Source organism: Loxodonta africana, chromosome 1 (genome assembly GCF_030014295.1).
Source record: "Loxodonta africana isolate mLoxAfr1 chromosome 1, mLoxAfr1.hap2, whole genome shotgun sequence".
Taxonomy (NCBI): domain Eukaryota; kingdom Metazoa; phylum Chordata; class Mammalia; order Proboscidea; family Elephantidae; genus Loxodonta; species Loxodonta africana.
Window position 1 is genome coordinate 130,540,555 of NC_087342.1, and position 24,727 is coordinate 130,565,281.

Genomic DNA, 24,727 nt, shown 5'->3' on the forward strand with positions numbered 1-24,727 from the left:
CCCCTCTCAAACCTGGAGATAATCTTGGGTGGATAATCTTATTTATGTCACTTGATCCTTCTGCTGTAATTTTCTTGTCAATAAAAGGATACTTGTGATCACCTTAATAGGATATTGAATTTATATAGAACTTTTAACTTTTAGAAAAGATGTTTTCATTTCCATAACTTATGCCTGACCCATAATAGTCACTCAATAAATAATTGGTGAAGACATCTACTGTCTTGATTTTTACCAACACAATATTCTACAAGGTTGGTAGAGCATGCAGCAGCCTGATTTTATAGGTGAGGATACTGAGTCCCAGGTAAGGCTGATGATGTCCCTCAGATATCAGCAGCTGTAGAAGTGCAGCTGAAACCAAAAGCCAAGTTTCCCATTGTCATAGCCATGACTTTTTATTTTAACTCTATCTGCAGAACAAAAATATTTGGAAACCCTAGTGGCGTAGTGGTTAAGAGCTACGGCTGCTAACCAAGAGGTCGGCAGTTCGAATCCGCCAGGCACTCCTTGGAAACTCTGTGGTGTAGTTCTACTCTGTCCTATAGGGTCACTATGAGTCGGAATTGACTCGATGGCAATGGGTTTGGTTTGGTGTTTTGTAGATTCTAGAGATGATGTAAAAGGGAGGAGAATTGGCAAGCTCCTTTTGAACTAGTCACAAGCAAAAGCAAAGTATAATTTCAATTAGATGAAGAAAAAAAAAAGATGAAAAAAAAATTTCCTGGTATTTATTGAAGCCATTATTATGAAGTATGATTTGATGGATGTACTTATCTCTATCATCAAGTAGGTACAAAATGTTTGCCCCAAGGCTTTTATTGAGTGAACTTTTTTATTTTAAACACTGCAGTGCTGGGATATTGATTAGTTTTTAAATAATTCAGTAGTTGCAAATGAGTGATATTAGGGCTAGTACAAAATTAATGTGTTAGTTGAGTAAATATATGACTATGAATCACTTGGTTTATTGTAAATTGATTGTGTTCTTAGTTTATATTTTAATTGAATCCAGTTTTTCATACAAAGAGATCACTTTATTTCTTTTCTGTGTATTTGTAGGTAGTATACTTTGTTCAGCCACTCGATCATTTCCATTTTCTCTCTTCTTATATCAGGGCTCCCAAACTACACATAATACACTGAGGAAGTAAGGACAGAAACATTCCCCTCGTACTCAGGACTCCCTTTTTCAGAATTCTAAGACTATCTTGTCATCCAGATAGTCACTTAAATTATAGAAATAACCAACGAGCCCTCATTTTTGCATTTTCTATGTAGATAATGATGAATTATAGTTTTTGAAGCATGATTAACTCAAGATTTAAAATTTGTATTTATTGAAATTGATACTCTGGTATCAAGATCACATATTCTTGACCCCTTTTCCAGAACTACTGCATCAGAATTTTGAGTGAATTAAGCTTCAACTCCTAGGCAATGCCTCTGTGAAGTTAACTGTTCTCCCAACTTGTGGTAACATTGAAGACACGTACTCAAATTATTGACTCAGAAAACAGCTAACCTATGACCCACTGCCAAAAGCATGATTAGTTCACTTTGTAGCCAAGCCTCGCCATAATTATAATCTGAAATGGAATGGGGAAAAAAAAAATGTTAAATGCAAATAGCTGCCTAACATGTTTACTCAGTGATTCTGCTGTTGGAATTTTTGTCCCAGTGTTTTTGCCTATAGAAGACTATTGTGCATTATGGATGCACCTTTTATAGCCTAATTAAAAAGTTTTATAAAACATTTTTGTAGATAATGTTTAGCAGTATTGTGATTTGCCTTAGAAGGGAAGTATGAAAGAATCCACAACTCTTTCATAATCTCTTCTCAAGCTGTGTAGTATAAATTTTCAGGAGAAACACGTGACCTTCACTTGCAGGCCTACAACTATATGCTCTTTTTATCAGTTGTCTTTTTGCTAGGTCTTCTGCAAAATAATGGTAAAATCTTAAAGATGATCCTTGTAAGTCAGTAGTTAAATATCATTTGCAACATCTGCCTTATCACCACAGAACTGGATAAATTATTTATATAAATTTACCAAAGATTACACCTCTTTGGTGAATAGTGGAAAGTAATAAAAAATAAACATCAATCTATGAACACAAACATCGTTAATTCCATTCAGTGTGCCACAATGCTCCTGTAGTTTAAGAGCAAATATTCATGTGCTTCAAAGTGACTTTTGATGACCAATAGTAAAAGATTTGGAGAATCCATTTGAAAATGGAACTCTCATATTCTTAATCAGTATAGAGGCATATGCATTATAAAACATGTATACGTTTTCCATATACCTATCTCTTTAGTTTTCTGGTGAGGGGACAATTTTGGTTCAAGTTATAAAACTAATTAAGAATATATGTTCATTTCCTACACACTATAAAAGAATTAACTGTCTGATAATCTTATGTTATTGTTGTTGTCGTGAGGTGCCATCAAGTTGGTTCCAACTGATTGATAGTGACCCCATGTACAATCGTTGTTATGGTTGAGCCCGTTGTTGTAGCCATTGTGTCAATCCTTCTTGTTGAGGATCTTCCTCTTTTTTGCTGACCCTCTACTTTACCAAGCATGATTTCCTCCTCTAGGGACCAATTCCTCCTGATAACATGTGACATGAAGTCTCACCATCCTCGATTCTAAGGAACATTCTGGATGTACTTCTTCTACAACAGACTTTTTTCTTCTTCTGGCAGTCCATGGTATATTCAATATCCCTCACCAATACCACAATTCAAAAGCATCAATTCTTCTTCAGTCTCACTTGTTCATTGTCCAGCTTTTGGATGTATATAAGGCAACTGAAAAAACCATGACTTGGGTCAGGCACACCTTAGTCCTTAAAGTGACATCTTTGCTTTTCAACACTTTAAAGAGGTCTTTTGCAACAAATTTGCCCAGTACAATGCGTTGTCTTATTTCTTGACTGCCGTTTCCATGGATGTTGATTGTGAATCCAAGTAAAATGAACTCCTTGACAACTTCAATCTTTTCTCCATTATCATGATGTTGCTTATTGGTCCAGTTGTGAGGAATTTTGTTTTCTTTATATTGAGTTATAATCCATACTGAAGGCTGTGGTCTTTCACCTTCATCCGTAAGTGCTTCAAGCCATCTTCACTTTCAGCAAGCAAGATTGTGTCATCTGCATAATGCAGGTTGTTAACGAGTCTTCCTTCAATCCTGATGCCCCATTCTTCTTCATACAGTCCAGCTTCACAGATTATTTGCTCAGCATACAGATTGAGTAAGTATGGTTAAAGGATACAACCCCGACGTACACCCTTCCTGACTTTAAACCATGCAGTATTCCCTTGTTCTATTTGAATGACTGTCTCTTGATCCATGTACAGGTTCCTCATGAGCACAATTAAGTGTTCTGGAATTCCCATTCTACACATTTTGTCTATAATTTGTTGTGATGCACACAGTTGAATGCCTTTATATAGTCAATAAAACACAGATAAACATCCTTCTGGTGTTCTCGGCTTTCAGCCAGGATCCATCTGACATCAGCAATGATATCCCTGGTTCTGCATCCTCTTCTGAATCCAGCTTGAATGTCTGGCAGTTCCCTGTCAATGTACTGCTGCAATTGCTTTTGAATGATCCTCAGCAAAATTTTACTTGTTATTTTATTAGTGATGTTATTCGATGATTTCTGTATTCAGTTTGATCGCCTTTCTTTAGAATGGTCATAAATGTGGATCTTATCTTAGTTTGACATTATTTCACATAATCTTCATTTTGAATTTCAAAAGAAAGTTTTCCTAATTATGCCGTTGTTGTTGTTAGATACCGTCGAATCAGTACGCACTCACAGTGACCTTATGTACAACAGAACGAAATACTGTCCGGTCCTGTGCCATCCTCACAATCCTTGCTATGTTTGAGCCCATTGTTGCAGCCACTATGTCAGTCCATCTCATTGAGGGTCTTCCTCTTTTTCAGTGACTCTTTACCAAGCATGATGGCCTTCTGTAGGGACTGGTCCCTCCTGATAATATATCCAAAGTATGTGAGATGAAGTCTCGCCATCCTCACTTCTAAACAGCACTCTGGCTTTGAACAGATTTGTTCGTTCTTCTGGCAGTCCATGGTATATTAAAAAATATTCTTCACCAACACCAGAATCCAAAGACATCGATTCTTCTTTAGTCTTCCTTATTCATTGTCCAAATTTTGTATGCATGTGAAGCAATTAAAAATACCATGGCTTGGGTCAGGTGCACCTTAGTTCTCCTTGCTTTTCAACACTTTAAAGAAGTCTTTTGCAGCAGATTTGCCCAACACAATAAGTTGTCTGATTTCTTGACTGCTGCTTCCGTGAGCATTGTTTGAGGATCCAAATAAAATGAAATCCTTGACAACTTATATATTTTCTCCATTTATCATGATGTTGCTTATTGGCTCAATTGTGAGGATTCTTGTTTTATGCTGAGGTACAATTCATACATCTGTCAGTTTATCATACTGTGGTGGCTTGAGTGTTGCTGTGAAGCTGGAAGCTATGCCACTGGTATTTCAAATACCAGCAGGGTCACCCATGCGGGACAGTTTCAGTGGAGCTTCCAGACTAAGACAGAATAAGGAAAAGGACCTGGTTGTCTACTTCTGAAAATATTGGCCAATGAAAACCTTATGAATAGCAGCAGAATATTGTTTTCCTGGGTATAAAAAAAAAACCCCAGTGCCCTCGAGTTGGTTCCAACTCATAGCGACCCTATAAAAAAAAAAATGGGAGGGGTAATTTAGTCACATTGGAAATAATCGAAAGGTACAAAAAAATGAAGGAGCAAGAAAATAATACCTATGATAAGTACTCTGATATAACTACTGTTAATTATCTTGCCAAATATCTTTCCAGTTTTTTTTTGTCTATGTGTATTTTACATATTTGGCATTACTTCTCTCTAGGAGGTATGTGAAGCAAAAGTCACTAATATCAGGAAATGGCCAAGTTGGATTCACATTGTCGTTTTATAAATTTTACAATGGCCTAATCATATCCCAGGAATGGATTTGTGTCCAGATTATTTGAGAACTAGTGTGGAAAGTAGCATATGTTTAAATTTGCTCTATTCTGTCTCAGTGATCCAACTTTTTCAGGTTTATGCACCTCAGCTGTTGTGAATTACATCAGGCCATAAATTGGTTCCTAGATCAGATATTTTTTTTTTCTTGAAAGAGAAAATATCCAAATATTTTGTGTTTGTGATGTTGAAATTAATTAGCAAACACTCCATTTTCAGTATATAATAAAGCATTTTGGAAAAAAGAAAAAAAATTTGACTTGTCCCTAAGAATAACCAATAATGGCTTTGGAAAATTTTTTAACCTAGTTGTGTATAGAACTTAAATTTATTTTGCTATTTTATTAGATATACCTTCCACAATCCATCAATTAACTAAAGTAGATAGTAGCAGCCTTCTTCAGTTGTATTCAGAATTCTATTTCCATATCGCCAAAACTGTCTCTTTTCTCTGCCCACATCAGATTCTGCATTTTTTTTTTTTTTTTAGTGGTCTATATGAATTTTGGGAAACCTTATGAGGAAAAAAGGCTTAAAACAATACAAGTGAAGCTTTATTTTCTTCCATCTTATTGAAAGGAATAATGTTTTTCCCCCTGGAATTTTCAGTAGAAGATGTTTTTTCTCTCCTTGTTTCTAATATTGAGACCCTCATTACTCTTAATCAAATTGTAGAATTTATGTCTCATGGTTACTACATCCTATCATAGCCTCTCCCTGTGTGGAATATTTTAGATCTGCTCTGAAAATAGTTAGGAGATTGATTACCACCTCCAAGTGAAAACACGCTCGAAAAAAATTGATCTGCTCTATTCGGCTTTCATGCAATCTTTTCCTTTTGTTGTTAAATTATTTGATATTACTAGATTCCTTTTTTAACTTTCAGCAACTAATTTCCATCTGACACCTCTACTAAAGTTGTTCTCTCGAAGGTGCCTAATGGCTTCCTCATCTATGCCAATCCAGTGACCTTTATCAAGCTACATCCCTTTCTTCTCTGAAGCATTTGACCTTTTGAGTTTACTTGGCCCTAAACACATTTGCATGAAGTTCTCCTGCACATTTTCTGTGAGATTTTAATCCCCAGTGCTCTAGCACCTTTCTGAGTGCTCTCCCTGCATGTTCCTAACTTTGGCTCTGCTTTTTCAATGTGTCTACCCCCTGCGTAGTGATTAAGCACTACTGCTGCTAACCAAAAGGTCGGCAGTTCAAATACACCAGACGCTGCTTGGAAACTCTGTGAGGCAGTTCTACTCTGTCCTACAGGGTCGCTATGAGTCGGAATCGACTCGACGGCAGCGGGTTTGGGTTTTGTTTTGGTTTTAGCCCTTAGCGAGAGAACAGAGGAAGGGAAATCTGCTCTGGAGGCATACAGATTAAGGCTCAATTCCTGACTCAGACTTTTACCATCCAGATGGCCATGGGAAAATCATAATCTCTTGACTCCATTTATTTTTTAAAAAATAAAGTAATAAAGTCAAGGTAGGCAGTTCATGTTTTGCATGGCAATTACACAGGTTGAGATATCCAGGCAACTTTTAACTCCAGGGTCTTTCTTTTCTAGGGTCTTCATGATCCAAGATGTAGGCAGGTACTCCATCTGACTCAGTCGTCCTATCTGGGAAAATGACAACATTAATGTCCACCTTGAAATTTAGTATAAGGGTTTTTTAAAAATGTATTTGAAGTATCTACCATGCCACCTAACATTGAGTAGACACTCAGTAAATGTTAGCTGTTATTTTCATTAGTGTCGTTATTATCATTTTCCTATTGACTAATTAATGATGGCAGCTAGCATATTTTAACCTTTACTTATTAATAAATCATAGTGATGATACTTTTACATATTTATAACATGATGGTATATTGGCTTCCTTAATATTATTCCTTCCCATATTATTTTCTCCTCTAGCTATTTCCAATTTAAAAAAGAAAAAAAAAGTTACTGGCAATAAAGCTTGTGTTCCCATTCTGGTAAACGATGTACAGTGACCACAGAGTGAAGTTCTTGGTTTTACTGTGTATTTTATGACAAATAGTGATACTACACCCAGAAAATAATTTCCATTGACGCTCCCAAGTTCCAAAAGTCAAAGTGGAAATGTAATATGTCCACAAAATAATTCAGAGCAGTGTCTGCCTCATATTTGATGCTGAATAAATGTTTGCTGAATAAGTAAATTAATGAATGATTCAGGACAGCCCAACTATATCAGGTCATATTTTATACCTGGTATTCATTTAACAAATTTTTATTGAGCACTTTCTATGTGCCAAGTACCATTGTAGGATCTGGGAATACCAAAGTGAACATAACAATATCTCTGTCCTCATGAAGCTTACATTCTGGTGACAAAAGATAGGCAACAAACAAATTTTTTAAAATATACACATCTATCTATCTATATTATATGTATTTTTTTATCAGACGTGATAAGTGTTACGGGCAACCACAAATCAGGATAAGGGCAAAGGGCATGCATAAAGTGCATGGAGTATATCAATTATTATATAACAACATATCTGAAATCTTAGTGACTTAAAGTAACAACACTTTTATTTATTCAGAATTCTGTGGGTCAGCTATTTGAGTTGAGCTCAGCTGGTTGATTCTTCTGTTGGTCTCATCTAGGGTCATTCATGAGATTGCAGTCATCTGGCAGTTCAACTGAGGCTGGATGGCCTAGAATGTCCTCACTCATATACATGTCTGATGGTGGTGGTCTCTGATCCTCCGTGAAGCTGGTCTGGACTACCTCACTTGATGGTATTACTACAGGGTAATAAGAGTAGAAGCTGCAAGACCTCTTAAGGCCTAGGCTTGGAAGTCATACAGTGTCACTTCCATTGCATTCTTCTGATCAAATTAAGTCACAAGTCTTACCCAAATTCAAAGGAATGCTGGTAGACTCCACCTCTTGATGGGAAGAATTATATAGAATTTGTGACCATTTTTATCCTACTACAGATGGAAAGTTACTATCTTATGTTGGAAATTCAGTGACATCTTTGACAAGATGGCATGTGAGTAGAGACCTATATGATGTAAGGGACATGCAGTGTGGACATCTGGGGGGGGGGTTATTCCAGGCTGAGGAAATAGGCTGCACAAAATTCCAAGGTGGGACAATAAGGAAGTCACTGTAGTTGGAAATGATTGGGCAAAGGCAAGTTTGATAATAGATGAAAGGAGGGAGGCAGTGAGGAACCAAACAGTGTAAGACCTTGTGTCCATTGTATGGGTTGTGCCTTTTACTCTGAGTGAGTTTGTAAGGGCCATTGTAAAGAGTTTTGAACAGAGTTGCATGATCTGACATATATGCCAAAAGGGGCTCTCTGCCTGCTGTGTTCATATTGGAGTTAAGGGTGTGTGGCTAGAATGAAAGCAATGAGCCCACTGAGGAGACTATTGTTATACTCCAGGCAAGAGATGATGGTGGTTTGGAATAAAAGGGCAGAACCGACAGCATTTTCTGGCATAATCTGTAGAGCCGATAAGGCAGAAAACATATTCTTGGATTGTGTGTTATTTGGTGTTCCTAAACTGATTGTCAGCTTCTCTAAGAGAGAAACTACATTGTTGTTTTATGTATCTTCTACCTCATCTGGCATTTGATAAGCACTGACTAAATACTTATTGACTGGTTAGTGAAGACTCAGGTCTGGTTGCTGGATTGAACATAATCATCATAGGATGCTGATTCTTTCAGAGTTCACCATCAAATGATATTTGAAGATAAAAAAACAAATAGATGAGCCTATTAAGATCTGTTGATACTCTTTATATTACATCTCTGCTATAAGCTGAAGGACAGCAGATGAGTTAGAGCTAAGAAAATCTGGATCAAACTCAGTATTAAAAGTCATCCCTTGAAATGTAAATAATTATTTAACTAACTAAATAGACATTTATCACTAAGTGCCTACTATGTGTAAAAAATGGAAACCCTGGTGACATAGTGGTTAAATGCTTTGGCTGCTAACCAAAGGGCCAGCAGTTTGAGTCTGCCAGGTGCTCCTTGGAAACTCTATGGGGCAGTTCTACTCTATCCTATAGGGTCACTATGAGTTAGAATCGACTCGACGGCACTGGGTTTGGTTTTGGTTTGGATGTGTAAAAAAATCCTCACAACTGGACAAATAAGCAACATCATAATAAACAGAGAAAAGTTTGAAGTTGTCAAGGATTTTATTTTAATTAGATCCACAATCAATGACCATGGAAGCAGCAGTCAAGAAATCAAATGGCACATTGCATTGGGCAAATCTGCTACAAAAGATGTCTTTAAAGTGTTAAATAGCAATGACGTCACTTTAAGGACTAAGGTGCACCTGACCCAAGCCATGGTGTTTTCAGTCACCTCATATGCATGTGAAACCTGGACAATGAATAAGGAAGGCCAAAAAAGAATCAATGCCTCTGAATTATGGTGTTGGCAAAGAATATTGAATATACCATGGACTGCTAGAAAATGAACAAATCTGTCTTAGAAGAAGTACAGCCAGAATGCTCCTTAAAAGTAAGGATGGTGAGACTTCATCTCATATACTTCGGACATGTTGTCAGGAGGTGTCTGTCTCTGAAGAGGGACATCATGCTTGGGAAAGTAGAGGGTCAGCAAAAAAGAGGAAGAACCTCAATGAGATGGATTGACACAGTGGCTGCAACAATGGGCTCAAGCATAACAATGATTGTGAGGATGGCACAGGACCAGCAGCATTTCGTTCTGTTGTACATAGGGTTGCTGTGAGTTGGAATCAACTCGACAGCACATAACAACAATGTGTGTAAACAGCATATCAGGGATTCAAACAAGGTGCAATTCTCCTCAAAAGCACTAATATTCTAGTGTGTCATGGAGAGTGTTAATTTCATAAATGAGGAAAACTTATCAACTAACATTGTAGTGTAGGAGGAGGACTTAATAAGTGTAGAGGAATTTAGATAAGTTCTAAGTGTAGACTGTTTCTGGAACTAGTTAATATCTAGGTAAGAAATTGGAAATCTGGGGTCTGGTATAGAGGGGCTACTCTTATATCCAGGCCCAGTAACATAGTGAATAATAAATATTCTCCTGGTGGTGGGAAAGTGCAGTCTTCTAGATCTCATACCAATGAATTAAGTATATGTGCTCTTTGTCAGTGTTATTGTTTTTACAGTAAAATACCTGTATTAGTATATAGTTATATATACAAACGTTATGAGAATTAACATAAAAATAACTTTGAACCATGATCTTCCATTGAATCAAACTACAGAGGATATCATTTTTTTTTTGAAGGAAACAGAGCTTGTAATTCTTACCCATTATTGTGTTTTTAGAATTTGAAATTTTAAGATTTATATTGTCCCAAATAGTGAATGACCTCACCAAAGAGATGTGAAATGTTTTACACCATTAAAAATTGGTTAAAAAAATAGATGTTTTTCTTCAATGTGTTATATGGTATATTACTGGAAAAAAAAAAAAAAAAAAACAGAACGTAGACCGTAAACAGAGCGTGGCAGCCTATCTTATTTATTTATTTTACCCATTAGTAACATACACTTTATTAAAGCTGTGACGCTGGTGCCACAATGTACATGAGGGTAAATAGGGACAACACTGAGATCTTCTTATAATGTCATAGGACATGTACATTGCATTTTAAAATAGATTACAATTAAAAATTAACATTTAAAAAAGAAATCCCTAGTCTGGAAATGAGAAGAGCTGCATTCTCCTAGCTTTGCTTCTAACTCTATAGCTTAGAATAAGTTTCCTAAATTCACTGCACTTCCCTTTCCTCAACTATAAAATAAAGTGGCTGGGATAAATTCATGGTTCTCAACACTGACTGCACACTAGAATCACCTGGGAAGTGCTTTAAAAAGTAAGAATGGCCAGGCCCCACCCCAAGGTTTACGTTTTAAAGCTCTCCAGGTAATGCTAATGTACAGCAAATGTTGAAAACCAGTGGGCTAGAAGATCACTGAGGTCACTTTTAGCAAAACTCTCTAATATCATGATTTACTTTGTTTTGACATAGTAACAGTTGCTAGAGATAACAATGTTCTTTAGTATTTGCAATGCTCATGAAAACTAGAATTACCCCCGAAGACTGTTTCAACTCAAAATTGGGAACATTTTCTCATCTGTACTCTAAAGTTTCTGAATTATAAGGATAATTTACACCAAGAGTCAGATATATGCCATTCCTTTGGGTGTGACATATAAATGAAAAATAATATAGTCACCTAATTCTTAAACATGAGCTATGTTTATTATTGGGAAACAAGCACTCTCTTTCCACACACATACGATGTGAGGGCAGTGTGTAAAATGCTTTAAAAATTGCTATTATACCTAAAGATCTTAAATAAATGGATCATTAATTTCCTAAAAGTTAATAAACTTTCTAAAATGTATAACTTACTGATAATAAATAATTTGTACACTGACTTATTGTGAAGCAGAATAGGCAGTTTTTTAAAAACTGATTCAAGTGCGATATCTATGTATGTGTTGACATTTCAAAAATTAAAGTGTGATTTTTTAAACAGTTTTAAAATGTATCACTATAACTTTTTGCTATCAGCTTTTTACTAAGCAATTTTTCACTGAAGGGAGCAGATAACGTTCCCTTTAATTTTAAATGCTAGAGATTATAGTCACATGCTTTATTATTTAAAGCTACCATGAAGCCCAGAACTGATCCATATACTGATATGTAGAAAGACACTGTGTAACTTCCAAAGAAATTGGGGAAAAGCCTCAGATAAATATTAAACTGGGAATTAATAGATTTTGTGTCTTATATTTTACAGAATTCTGTGTTTGGAGGTACATAGCTTTGAATACTTGGGACAGGCAGACTCATTCCTTCTTTTAGCTAGCCTAATAATAGAGAGAAGGAGAAAAGGTACAGATGACAGCTAGCAGCTAACATGGGTGCATGTAGGTGTAGCCAACAAAGAGTGTGCTGGTTTTATAGAATTTCTACAGACCTAGCTATTTTTGAAAAGTATTTAAAATATGACTTAATGCCTAGAAAAGATTCTATAAAAAATAAATATGTGATTTCCAGTATAATACATATGTCTGTACTATCATTCTGTTTTTGCTTCTGACATTGTCAGTTATTCTTATAATATCTATAATATTCATACATATTTTACTGTATTTGTTTGTCCTATTGATGACAACCTAGACTTAATGACAAAGTACAATTTACAGATATACCATTTATTATAACATGCAAAATCATGACATTGGAAGACTAATGTGACTGCTGGAATAGTCCACATGTTTAAAAACCTTGTTCTGTGCAGACTGGGGAGCTGTTCTGGTTCACATCAGCTCTACCACGTATCAGTTTGCTTTACAAGATCTCCCTGAAATCAATCAGACGCGTGTGCCATACTTTCAAAGAATTTTGTACAGTAGGAATAAGCTATGAAGAGTTTGAAAATAAAAGCAATACATAATACAGGAGTTGTAATAGTAGTGATATGTATGCTTGCAATTAAAAAACTAATTTGTGAGAGTTTTATCTGATTTGAAAATATCAAGAGGCTTCATGGAACAATGGAAAATTTAGAATCTGAGTGACATCACATTTCTTATTGTTCAATTCTTGGGAATGGCTAAATGCAGTAGTGGGTGTTACCTTCCCTCTACCCAGAATCTTCTATTCTACACAACTGGTACAGAGTCTCATGCTGTTCTCCTATCATATGCATTCTTTTGTGTTATATATCTTCTATTAAACTGGGAAGAGTATGTCAAGCCATACTCAATTACTCGTATAATATTATACATTAACTTAACGAAATAAAATCAGTGAAGAGATAACAGTTCTAAAGAAAGGGAAGGACAGAGGTGACATGTCCTCAAGAAGGTACACATGAAAAAGGGCTCACTGAGAAGATGAGAGGCATTTCTTGTTTCTGGAGAGCATGAGACTAAAAGATGAACCAAAGGTTGGAGTTAAAAAACAGTGTCACTTACTTCAGTTTTGCCTGGGGCTGGGCAAAGTCAGCAATGTAATCACTGTACAAAGTAAGATAAATTGACCTACTTTTCTAAGGATGTCATATCAAATTTACATGATCTTCAGAGTCTAGCAATGTTATTGCCATGAACATAGACTTTTTAGCTGACACTTAGTCACAGTTTAGTGATGCTAACATTGTCTTTAGTAAATAAACTCTTATTACATGGATGTAAATATACAACTTCGTTTCATATGAGGTCTTAATTTTTTTTTTCTTGTTAAGCCATTGAATTGGTTTATTGGTAGTAGCTACATAATGTTAAAAGTGCTTATGCTGGACCCCATCTTGAAAGCACAAATACTGCATTAAAGTAAAGCTGCCATCAGGATGAATAATGCAGACTTATGTTTTAAAACATGTCAGATTCTCTTAAATGTATCTTCTTTAAACTTTAATCAGCTAAGATAAATGTTTTTCATTTCACCTTAACTGTTTGTTATAAGGAGATAAGAAACAGACAACTAATGAAATAAATTGATGTGCTACTATGGTTAGGTAGATTTACAATTTATTAGTGTTGTAGTGGAAGGTATAACTGATTTTTTTTTTTTGAAAATTTGGCATGGTTGCATGAGAGCATGAGAAAGAAAGAGACCTATCGAGTTTTAAAATGACTAATATTTAGAAGTACTTAGGTGAACTTGAGTGTAATTTTTATGTAGCTCTCCCCAAATACATTGTATTGCTTCTTAGAATAAGTTATAATTAAGAATATATTGAGTCATAAATATTAAAGCTATTGAATCATGAATATTAAAAAAAGGTATTGCTTCTAGAAACGAAAAAGGGTAGTGTAAATTATATGCTGAGCTCAACTTGGAAGTTCAGCTGTCACAGAGCAGCCCTCTCATTGGAATCTCTCAGAAATAGATTGCCTGCATATTTAACCCAATAGCTTTAGGCATTCCGAGATGGAGAAGGTGAAATCAAAAGCACCATCTCAAAATTAACATCAAGCTGTGTGTTTTTCTCTTCTTCATGTTTTCAAGTCACTTTTAACATGGATAGTAACTTGGTTTGAAATTTAAACACACACACACAGTTTTGCTAGCTGGAGAGTTTCTGTGCCTGGGGGAGGGTTGGTGGCAATTGGTGCATTCAGTTTATAACACGTGTAATGATAATTAAGTTGATTGGTTGAATTGTATAGCTTTTTTTTTTCCCCCCTTTTCTTATTTTTCCTGTAGAGTAGCTCAGCTGGGGGTGGAAGGGTTCTCCCACACCTTCCCCCCTACCAAGAAAATGTAGGTTGATACCATTTTTATTGTTCTACTGGGGTGGAAAATAAACCATATGCTTTAGCATTTTGAATGCTTAAAGCAAGTAGAAAATTGAACCAGGAGCCTCTTTTCCCTCCACCTACTGGACTTTGGGGTGGGCTTATTCCTCCAAATGTTCTAACAGACTTGGCATTAGCTTCTTTCTGCCCCAGGGCAGAGAGAGGGGTGAGGGGAAGACAGGTCAAGGACTTCAGAGGCGAGTTGGGCTGAGTGAAGTATGGAGTGGGAAGCTTGCCTCTGAAACCCACCCCTCCCCTGGATACCAGGCAAAGGCAATGAGAATCAGAACCAGCTGATGCCGCTGCTGCTGCTTCCCGTTTCCAGGGTGAAAATTTCACAGCAGCTAATTCTAAAGGGAGGAAAAATCCCTAACCAGCAGCGAAGATCCTATCTCCCAGCCCAAGCAATGTAACCTTTCAGGCAGGCTTTTCAGAGACATCCGCATTTTAAAAGCCAGCATTCACGGTCCAAAATACGGGACAAGAATCATAGCTGGTATGAAAATATGAAAAGCCTCTTTACACCCTGAGTGTTTGAAACGATCCGATGAGCATAGGAAGTGGCTGCCAACGCTCTGGCGGCTGCTCGTGCCGCCGCCGCCGCCGCCGCCGTTTCTGGCAGAGGGCTGGACAGAGCTAGTCCAGGTTTCAGCACCGCCGGCGCTGGACAGCTCTCTGCACGCCGCACCGCCGCCTGCTTGCTTTTTCCCACTCTGGCTTTGCATTACTGGAAATGCATCTAAATTACGTCCTGTTCAACAACAAGTAGATTTTTTTTTTCCTGTACGGGAATTACAGTAGACGATTCTCTCAAATAAACTGCATTTTATTCTTTACGGATTTGGCCGTCAGGCGTATTTATCCCGATCTCCCCCCCTTTGCAGGAACGAGTCTTTGGGAACGTGGTCCACCCAGGGATGTAAAACTGTGCTTACCGATGCATCCCATACGAAATGCTTATGTGATCGTCTCTCTACCTTCGCCATTTTGGCTCAGCAACCTAGAGAAATAGTAAGTAACAAAGGGAAAACACGGGTTTAATGCAAAGGCAGGGACATCGTGGCGAGTGTTTCTCCAGGGAACTGCATTTTAAATGGGAAAATGGAAAATGTTGCAGGGTGGCAAAATTGGGTTCATCTCCTCCTTAGCTACAGTGGCTTGGTGAAATGAATTATAACTAAATTCTACTCAGTTTTATGCCTTCTAACTTGAAATTTCTGCAGTATAATTTTGAGGGTGTACTCTAATCATATTACTAATATGCTACAAACTTTCAAATAAAAATAATTGCCAACTTAACCTTTATTTTAAAACTGAAAAGCTGTTCTGGGGAATTTGTGAAAATACCACTGGTAGTAGAATAAAGACCCCAGGCACTATAGCCAAACACACTGGATATCTGCATTGGATATTTTCAGTACAGGTTTTCTGAGGGTGTCCTTGAATATATCTATATATATTTTTAAATCAAATGAAGTTTTCATGAAAGCACAGTCTGTCAGAAACTGTAAAATCATTCCTTAAAAGTGGGCAGGTTTGTAAAACTAGTTTTAGGAAGAAAAAGCTATATAGAACTGTCTGTAAGAAAAACAGTACACTCATCAAATGTATTTTAAGAAGTTGTTTCAAAAACTGAAATACTGAAAAATAATTTTTAATATAAATGTGACTTTCTGCCTAAATTTGGCCTAAACATGCATCACTCTTTTTGCTTATTCTGATGATAAAAAAAATAACTTAGTATAATTTTATGTGCAAATCTAAGGACTTTGGAACACACTTGATCTTAGAATGTATTTCTTCAAACTTCCAAAATTAAAAATATGAAAAATATTTTATTAGTTAATGGCACGCTAGTATCTAAAAGAAAGAAACCTCTCAGATAAGTGAATGCTATAATCTTTATGTATGTTTTAACAGATATAAGGCTTACTTTTCAAGGTCACGTATTTGGGGAATGATACTGGCATTCTAAAAATTATTTCTATATATTTTGTTTATGGAAAAATCATGAAATATAAGGTCTTACATTTGAAATTTGATATGCTTCTCTATTCTTAGAGGCCAAGCAAGTGAAATTAAGTGAGAGAATACTTAGAACAAAGTTGTCAAAAGTCAAAAAGTTTGAAAATTTTACAGTATTCATATACCAGATTTGGCTAACATAATGGTCTGTACATGGGAGGATTAAGATAAATTTTATCAAAATACATATTGTGAAATGACTGGACTGTAGTTAGTTGAAGAAAAAATGAATGCTGCTTCAAATTTCAGCTAGAGAACAATTTAACATGTGAATGTTGACCAAGTAATAGTTTCTGTTCTTTGTTTTAGAAAACAGTAAGTAGATAATATACCATAATCAAGCATTTACAACTCTAAGACTTTTATTAGTTCACAGTGGGAGAGAGGGGAGAGCTAGAATTAGTCATTTTAGTGGTTGAGAATACGGGAACAGAGTGGGTCCATGGGTAATTATTTGATAACTACCACTGTATTGACTATTTTTGAGTGATAAGTTAGCTTTGCTAAGTTTAGAAGTTATTTTAATTTATAAATTTTTTTTTCATCTTTCTTTTTTGTCCAATGTACAGATCATGGAATCCTCTGGTACACCTTCAGTCACCCTGATAGTAGGCAGTGGCCTTTCTTGCTTGGCCTTGATTACCCTAGCAGTTGTCTATGCAGCATTATGGAGGTATGTAATCAACTGACACTTGAAATAGAATGCTCAATTGTTCAGAGTTAAATTAGAGAATGTGATAACCATGGTATGTCTCCTGTCTTCTTAATTTACTGAAAGCTGTATTTTTACAGCAGTTATAATTGTAATTGAGCTATAAAAAATGAGCTGTGTTTACCTAATTTTTCTGTCTATATTTGCCTATGGTGAGAAAATAAACAAAACACACACACGAACACACACACACACACACACACTTTTCTTCTCAAATGATGCTAGCTTTTCAACAAGTCCTTACCCCAAAGCCTGGTACTCTTATACCCCATTTTCAGGTCTATGTGTGGGTTCCATTTAACCCAATTGCTATTGAGCCTGAGTTTAATTGGAGTATGTAGTCAAATTATTTTATCTGTTATGGAAGTATGGTCTCCAGATTCTTAAGTTTTGAACACATGCTTTCAATATGTCTTAGGCAATGACTGAAACCTTCTGTGAGATTGAAGCACCAACATAATGCCACTGCTCTAGAAAAGGCTCTTTGTTGAGTGTCTCCAATAAATCAGATTTTGACAAATTGATTAAAGGGAGTCAGAAAAAAAATACACAAACAAGGAAAAAGGACTGAAAATTTTTGTATTATAGTATTTGAAATTGTATCTGTTTGATATTATACAAAAAATTACTATTTTCTAAGATTTGGAAACCCTGGCACACCTTGGAAACCCTATGGATCAGCTCTACTCTGTCCTCTAGGGTAGCTATGAGTTGGAAATGGACTCGACGGCAAGGGTTTTTTGTTTGTTTGTTTTTGTTTTTTAACACTTGTGAGGTTTAATATATCTGCTCACATAATGACAACCTGTACATAACCACATGACCAACCTTTCTAATGGATTTCTAAAATTTTAAACGTTAAACATTTTTATATCCATTCGATTATTAAAAATGTTTTTAAAACATATTACTGTGTTGGGGATAGATAATTATCCATCACTTGTTGCGTGTTTGCAATATTAAAATTGCATAAGTAAATGTGGTTTCTGCTTCAGAGATCTGCCAGTCCTGGTAAGTGAAAAATTAAGATGAAAAAACAAATCAGTTGAAATTAATTATAATTTAATAAGGAAAGGCCATTTGATTTAACATCTTTGTTTTCTAAATTATTGTTTTTCCATTATATTTTTTACTCTTTGAGGATAAAAATTAATTTTCAAAGACTATTTAAACTGTCAAAGATACTGATAATATTCATGCTTCGTACCAAAGCAAAATATGTACACCTTCTGGGCCCATTGGTGCAGGTATATAATAGAGGTTCTCCTTTCTGGTAAAGGAGTTACCTGGTAGGGAAACACTGACAAATTGGGACAGTCTGATGAAGCCCTGGTGGCATAGTGGTTAAGTGCTCCAGCTGCTAACCAAGAGATCAGCAGTTCAAATCCACCAGGTGCTCCTTGGAAACTCTATGGGGCAGTGCTACTCTGTCCTATAGGGACACTATGAGTCAGAATCGACTCGACAGCAGTGGGTTTGGTTTTGGGTTTGGATGAAATATGGCCTATCCTAGAAAAAGAAAACAACACTTCATTAATCTAGGCCTGGCATTGTAGGCAATAAAGTCATAGGTTTAGGGCACAGTCAAGTAGGCATCGTCCTGGTAATATAAGAGCAAGATGGGCAAAGGCTGGAGGAGAACTTTTTCTCCCACAGTTGCCTGAACTGCACTTTCTGAAAAATGAGGCAGTGTCTCAGGGGCAGGATATTAGGTAATCACAATAGCATCATAACTTATACTCACTGAAGTATTTAGAACAACATTCCATTTCTTAGCACTTAGGGTTCCAGCACCATAAATTCTGCCTTCCTCTTAGCCTTGAATACAGAAGGCTAACCATACAACAAACACTACCAGTATAAATGACAGGTAAAATTTATCAAAGAAATACAGAATTAATTAGTCCATAATAAAATTTTCTTTTACCGGGAAAATCATCTACAACAGTAGTTTTCCAGGAACTACTAATAACCCTTGACATGAAATTGAGAAATATAGAGGAAAGTATCAAGAAGCAACGCAAATCTGAGTTCTTTAAGTTTAGCAGTCATAGACCCACTGTCTACTTTTCACATTGCTCAAATGTGTGTGTCTAGTAAAACGGAAGAATTGAAGTAATCTTAATAGTTTGATAGAGGTGTCAAGACTCATGAATTATTAAGCGAATCTTGTAGCATTAATCATTTAGTGCATTTTACAAATATCAAATTTATCTTGTAATATTACTGTTTGGTAATAAGCATGTTAAGACACTATCACCCTTTTTTTCTGACTAGAAAGTTGAAAGTTTTTTATTTTTTAATGATTTATAAAATGTACAAGTATAAGAATTATTTTATATATGTAATGCTCTTTTGAAATTGGCTGGTGTTCCATTTAGCTTGTCAGAAACAGCACACAAAGTTATGTCCTCTCTATCTCTCAATGGCACTGGGTTTTTTAATCTATAATTACGTTCAGTAGAGTTATATTGTTACATCAATGAGCAATTGAGCATGTCCTTTTAATAAGCGCGCTGAAATTATGTATTGATAATTTTCGTTTCAAACATCACACATGGCATACAAAGTTTTAAAAGTTGAGGCATTTCACAGCAACTTTTTAGGCCACAATGTGTCTTAACATTGATGAAAATGGAACTAGCTAAAGACTCCTCGGAGCAGCCAGTTCTGGGTCTGTTATTACCATGATTTTCCTATTTACGGAGTAAATAATATCGCTGAAACCCTTTTAATAATGTCATCTGTGTGCTTGTGATATTGTAAAAGCCATTAACATCATATAAGGGATCAGTTTTGTGCAGCCATTAAACTTTTTGTTATACCCCCACCTCCAAAAATGGGACAGTTTAAATTTGATCATACCTTTGGTGTTCCAGTGTGTGGTTTATTATGTTGTTAGCTTCTGATGATGCGGGGACGAGGTTAAGCAATACTTGAGGCCATTTTGTGCAAGACTCAACTTACCCAACAAAGGTTAGCCCTATTTGGGTTTGTTTCATGACGAAAGAAGTTTCTTTTATATTATAAAATCTGTTTTTTTTTTTCCTCTTGTTTTTGTTTTACTTTCTCATCTGAAATATTGGATGATATGTGGCACTTCTGCGTAAATACTCTTCAGAGACAGAGATTTTTACCTTCCAAAGAGTGCCTCCAGATCTTGGGCACTTCCATCTAACACTGCATAGGAGAGCCCACACCTGCTGCCGAATACGATTCTAAGTCCTAATACAGATTGAGCAGGCTCAAACAACAAGTACAAGCGTGTCTTTTTGTTACTGCCACTCAGAGATTTACCACAGGGTACAGTAAAGTAAAATGCTGTTACCCTTCGAGGGCAAACAGCTGCTAGAACATTTGATTCTGACTAGTTTCCTCCGTGGCTTATGTTCTTGGTGCACTTAAAAAATTATACAATAAACCGTATATAAACACTTCTTCATAAGGGTAAAATATGGCAAGTGCCATGTAATTTTCCAGTCTAATGGTAAATTATTATAGGCCGGACTAGTTTTTAGAGGTATTCCTTTTTTTTTTTTTTGGACCAATTATTCAGGAAAAGAAAAATATAAAGAGTAACAGCCTGACTACATAAAAATGCTTGAATGCGTGAACTGGTGGATGAAAAAAAATGTTCATGGCTTTATGAAAATCATGGCACCTTTCTCCTAGTAATCACCAGGGATACTTTTGAATCTGTGTGGGTTTTCATTTTTCAGTTCTCAGAGTTTCTGTTGGTTAATTTACATGACAATACTTAACATATTGTATACATGCATATATATATGTATATTACAAAGGTACATTATACTAACTGACATATTTCAAAATATTTCTAATTTCTAGTAAAAAAATTATACTGAAAACAGATGTTCAACTCAAACTCTGTCAGATATGCCATGTTGTCTACACAAATGTCTAAGGAAAAAGTAATTCTTAAGCCCACTTTCACATACCATGCCACCGTACAGTTGAGTCTCTAAAACAATATTTATTTAAAAAGCTTTTTTTCATATTTTTCTCCTGTAAAGGCTATGTTTTAGTGTTTTGTTTTTCTAGATGAGCCTCACCAATTTTCACAATATAGAATTCTGCACCTTTCTGTTGAATTTTGAAGTTGCACACTCTTTCTCTCTCTGCCTAGGTACATACGCTCTGAGCGGTCCATAATTCTGATTAACTTCTGCCTGTCTATCATCTCATCCAACATCCTCATACTGGTTGGACAGACTCAGACGCATAATAAGGTATGACTGGTAAATATTTTAATTCCCTTTGTGTGTTTGTTTTGACATAAAGTTGGTTATTGATCATCTAAATATTTATTCTAGATAAAATGGAGTGCTGATAAAATTATTCTTAAAAACCAAATAATCTTCTTGGCTCCTGAATAAAAGTATTATCTATTACAGTCCAGGAATATAGTCCTTGGCTTCATTTTCTAGGCGTTGAGCAGCTGTTTTTAATAATAAAGATAGTGTTTGCTAAACATTATATGAAAGCTCCATGAGTTCAAAGCCTTGGGACATCAAAAGCACAAATTTTGACTTATTATCCTAATTGTAATAGGATTGCCTGTGTTTTGGTCTAATTTATTAACATACTGATTCTTTAAAGGCAGCTATAAATTGCTTACAAGAGTAGCATTGCTCTTGAAAATCTACTAAAAAAAATGTCTATAAGCAACACTAAAAGAGAGCATTAAGTGAAAGCTACTCAAGGTTTTATGCCTTTTAAATTTTTTTCCTTTACCAAAAAATATTAGATACTTTACCAATAGGGGAGTTTAACTGCCTAGTCATTTTTAGTAGAATGTAAAAGTATAGGTCCTATTTATATGAATTGACCTGAGCTGAATGACCATGTCTTTTCCAGAAATGACTGTCAACTCTCTTTACTAAACTACTGTGAAATACAGCCCAAGAAACCCATTACAGCAATCTTAAATTAACTTACCCCAGCCTTGAAGGGATTTTGTTACACATTGCCTTGATAACTTATTTGTCAGTCAATCACATGGTTTTAGGCCTGCATTTTTTTTTAACTTTTTTTTTTTCAAATACTAAAGCCAATAATTCAACTTTTTAAATAAGCTTTTATTTTTAAAAAATCAAATGCACTTTCAGTTGGTTCCTTTAATATGTTGGATATTCATACAACGTATATCAACCTCAAGGATGATGGGTTGTCTGTTTTGCTAATCTATATACCTGATATTGTTGATTCTCACCCAAAGAAACTGATTCTAGGTCTAGGTAGGGCTTAGGAAACTGCTTCCATGATTCTGATGAAGGTTCCTTCTTGAACCACATTGCTGGAGGGAGGCCACTAACCCTTTAAGGATAAAAGAAAAACAACAGCCTAATAAAGGGCCCTGTAGAAATTTAAAGCACTTTCATATATTTGAGTTTTTTTTTTTTTCTCTTCTTTCCTGTTTCTTTTCTTCTTAAAGAAAGGTGAGAGAACATAAAGTCTATTAAAATATATTCCAAGGCCACATTATAAACATTTAATATAATTTAAAATAAAGAAATACTTTTAATGAAAAGGGAAAGCAGAGGGAGATGGGATCAAAGGTGAGAGAGATGCCAGTTGGAATTGGTAGAGGAGAAATAGAAAAATACAAAACAAGCAGTAGGGGAAGAAATGAGGGTAAACCTCGGTATGAGTTGGGAAGGGAAGGAGAACCGGAGAAAGTGAGAGGGAAAGAAATAGGGCGAAGGAGAGAAGACAGGACTGTAGGTCCTCAGGACTTGTTAGATCACTCCTGTCACCCCTCCCTTTTTGGTTGTTCATTTGGACTGAGCTTCAGACACTTTAGAAGTGCGCATTTCCTGATTAATGCCTGTTCACAATTCTTTAACCTTAAATCTCCTTCCAGAAAACAAAACTTCCCTCACAATCAAAATATATCAAGCCTAGAGTCAGGTTTAGCCCATAGTTTAAGTTTTTTCCACCAAAGCTTCCCTTCCTGTTGTTTTTTACCCTCCAAATGCTCTTAAATAATTCTCATTAAAAAAAAAAAAAAAATTCTCATTAGGCAATGCAAAACTGCATGATCTTCAGTAGGAAATATGCTTTAAAAATTGTTTCATGCTGTGTGGCAAAGTTTTTACAAGTTCTAAGCCAATTAGAGAATTTTCCACAAACTTTACCACACATTTATAGTGGTCCAAATCAGTGCTGACCAATAGAAATATAATACAAGGCACAAATGCAAGCCCCACATGTAACTTAAAATTTTCCATTGGCCACATTAAAAAAAAGAAGGTTTTTAATATAAAATTAATTTTAGTAACTTAATATACCCCAAATTCAACATATATTCAATATGAAAATTATTGATATGCTTTTTTTTACAATTTTTTTATATTTTACACCTACAACACACCTCAATTCCAACTAACTGCATTTGAAGTGCTCAATAGGCACACGCATCTAATGACCGCCATATTGGACAGTGTGAGTCTAAACTGTAACTATTTTCAGGAGCTAAACTAGTCTCAAGAAATTATATCCTGCCTACCCATTTTGGCCTTCTCAGAGTTCCAGTGTCCTTTTTAATGAAAATGTGTTTTTGATATCCATGAACATTGTGAATATGCCCCCAAAGATAGGATAAGACAAGTCTAGTTTTACTTTTTGTTTCTGGTTATGAGGAATGGCCGGTATGTGCTTATTATCTTTAAAAAAACAAAAACATTTAGCTTGATTTGGCTCTCCTCAAGTAACTAACTGTTGGATGGATTTCACATGGGTTTGGAGCCTTAGTGGTTCTATTCCAGATTGACTATGCTAATTTTTGCTGCTCCAGTTATTGATACTTGTGGAGAGGGATGGGTTGTGGGTGGTGGTGATGATAAAGAAAATGAGAAATTACTGGTTTTCTCTCATGCTATGTTAATTTTGCTTTACTAGCTCTGAGTAGATAAACTCACAAACCTAACGGAATTCACTATGAAGTGACTAAGTATGGAAAAAAAGGGAGAAACTGCGTTTTTACTCTTAGTCACTCTCAGCCATATCGAGTTTCTGGGGCTGGGGATAATCATATATTCCATTACGATGTATGTATTGAATTGAACTAAGTTGGTTCTCTTTCATTTCATAAGTGAGATTTTGGTATGTGAAAGGCTACACCTGTCTTACTGTACTTGGGAGTAATGCTTTAAAAAAAAAAAAAGAACAGAAAAAATTATAGAATGTCTTATCTGTACAAAGTTAGGATGACTAAATCAGGAAAGCATTAAAAAATGCATAATAGTGATCACTGGCTACTGTATTTGATTTAAGTTGTATATAGAACCAGAATTGACTCCATGGCACTGGGTTTTGTATTTTGGTTTTGGTTATAGAACTCCTTAAGCACTTGGTTAAGTGCTCAGCTGCTAACTGAAAGGTCAGCAGTTCTAACCCACCAGCTGCTCTGTGGGAGAAAGACGTAGCAGTCTGCTTCAGTAAAGATTTACGGACTTGGAAACCCTATGGGGCAGTTCTACCCTGTCCTGTAGGGTTGTTATGATTTGGAATCAACTCAAAGGCAATGGGTTTGGTTTGGTTTGGTTTGGTTTGGTTTGGTTTGGTTTGGTTTGGTTTGGTTTGGTTTGTTTTGGTTTGTAGG

General features: G+C 35.8%; 1 protein-coding gene across 1 annotated transcript in view; it reads left to right on the forward strand.

Moving 5' to 3' along the window:
* Nucleotides 1–24,727, forward strand: part of ADGRB3 (adhesion G protein-coupled receptor B3) — a 795,310-nt gene that overhangs the window by 622,404 nt on the left and 148,179 nt on the right. Inside the window, exons 16-18 of the mRNA XM_023544583.2 lie at nt 15,254–15,380; nt 16,964–17,067; nt 21,251–21,353. Of these exons, the coding sequence (XP_023400351.1) occupies nt 15,254–15,380; nt 16,964–17,067; nt 21,251–21,353 (334 nt within the window). The remainder of the gene's footprint in view (nt 1–15,253; nt 15,381–16,963; nt 17,068–21,250; nt 21,354–24,727) is intronic.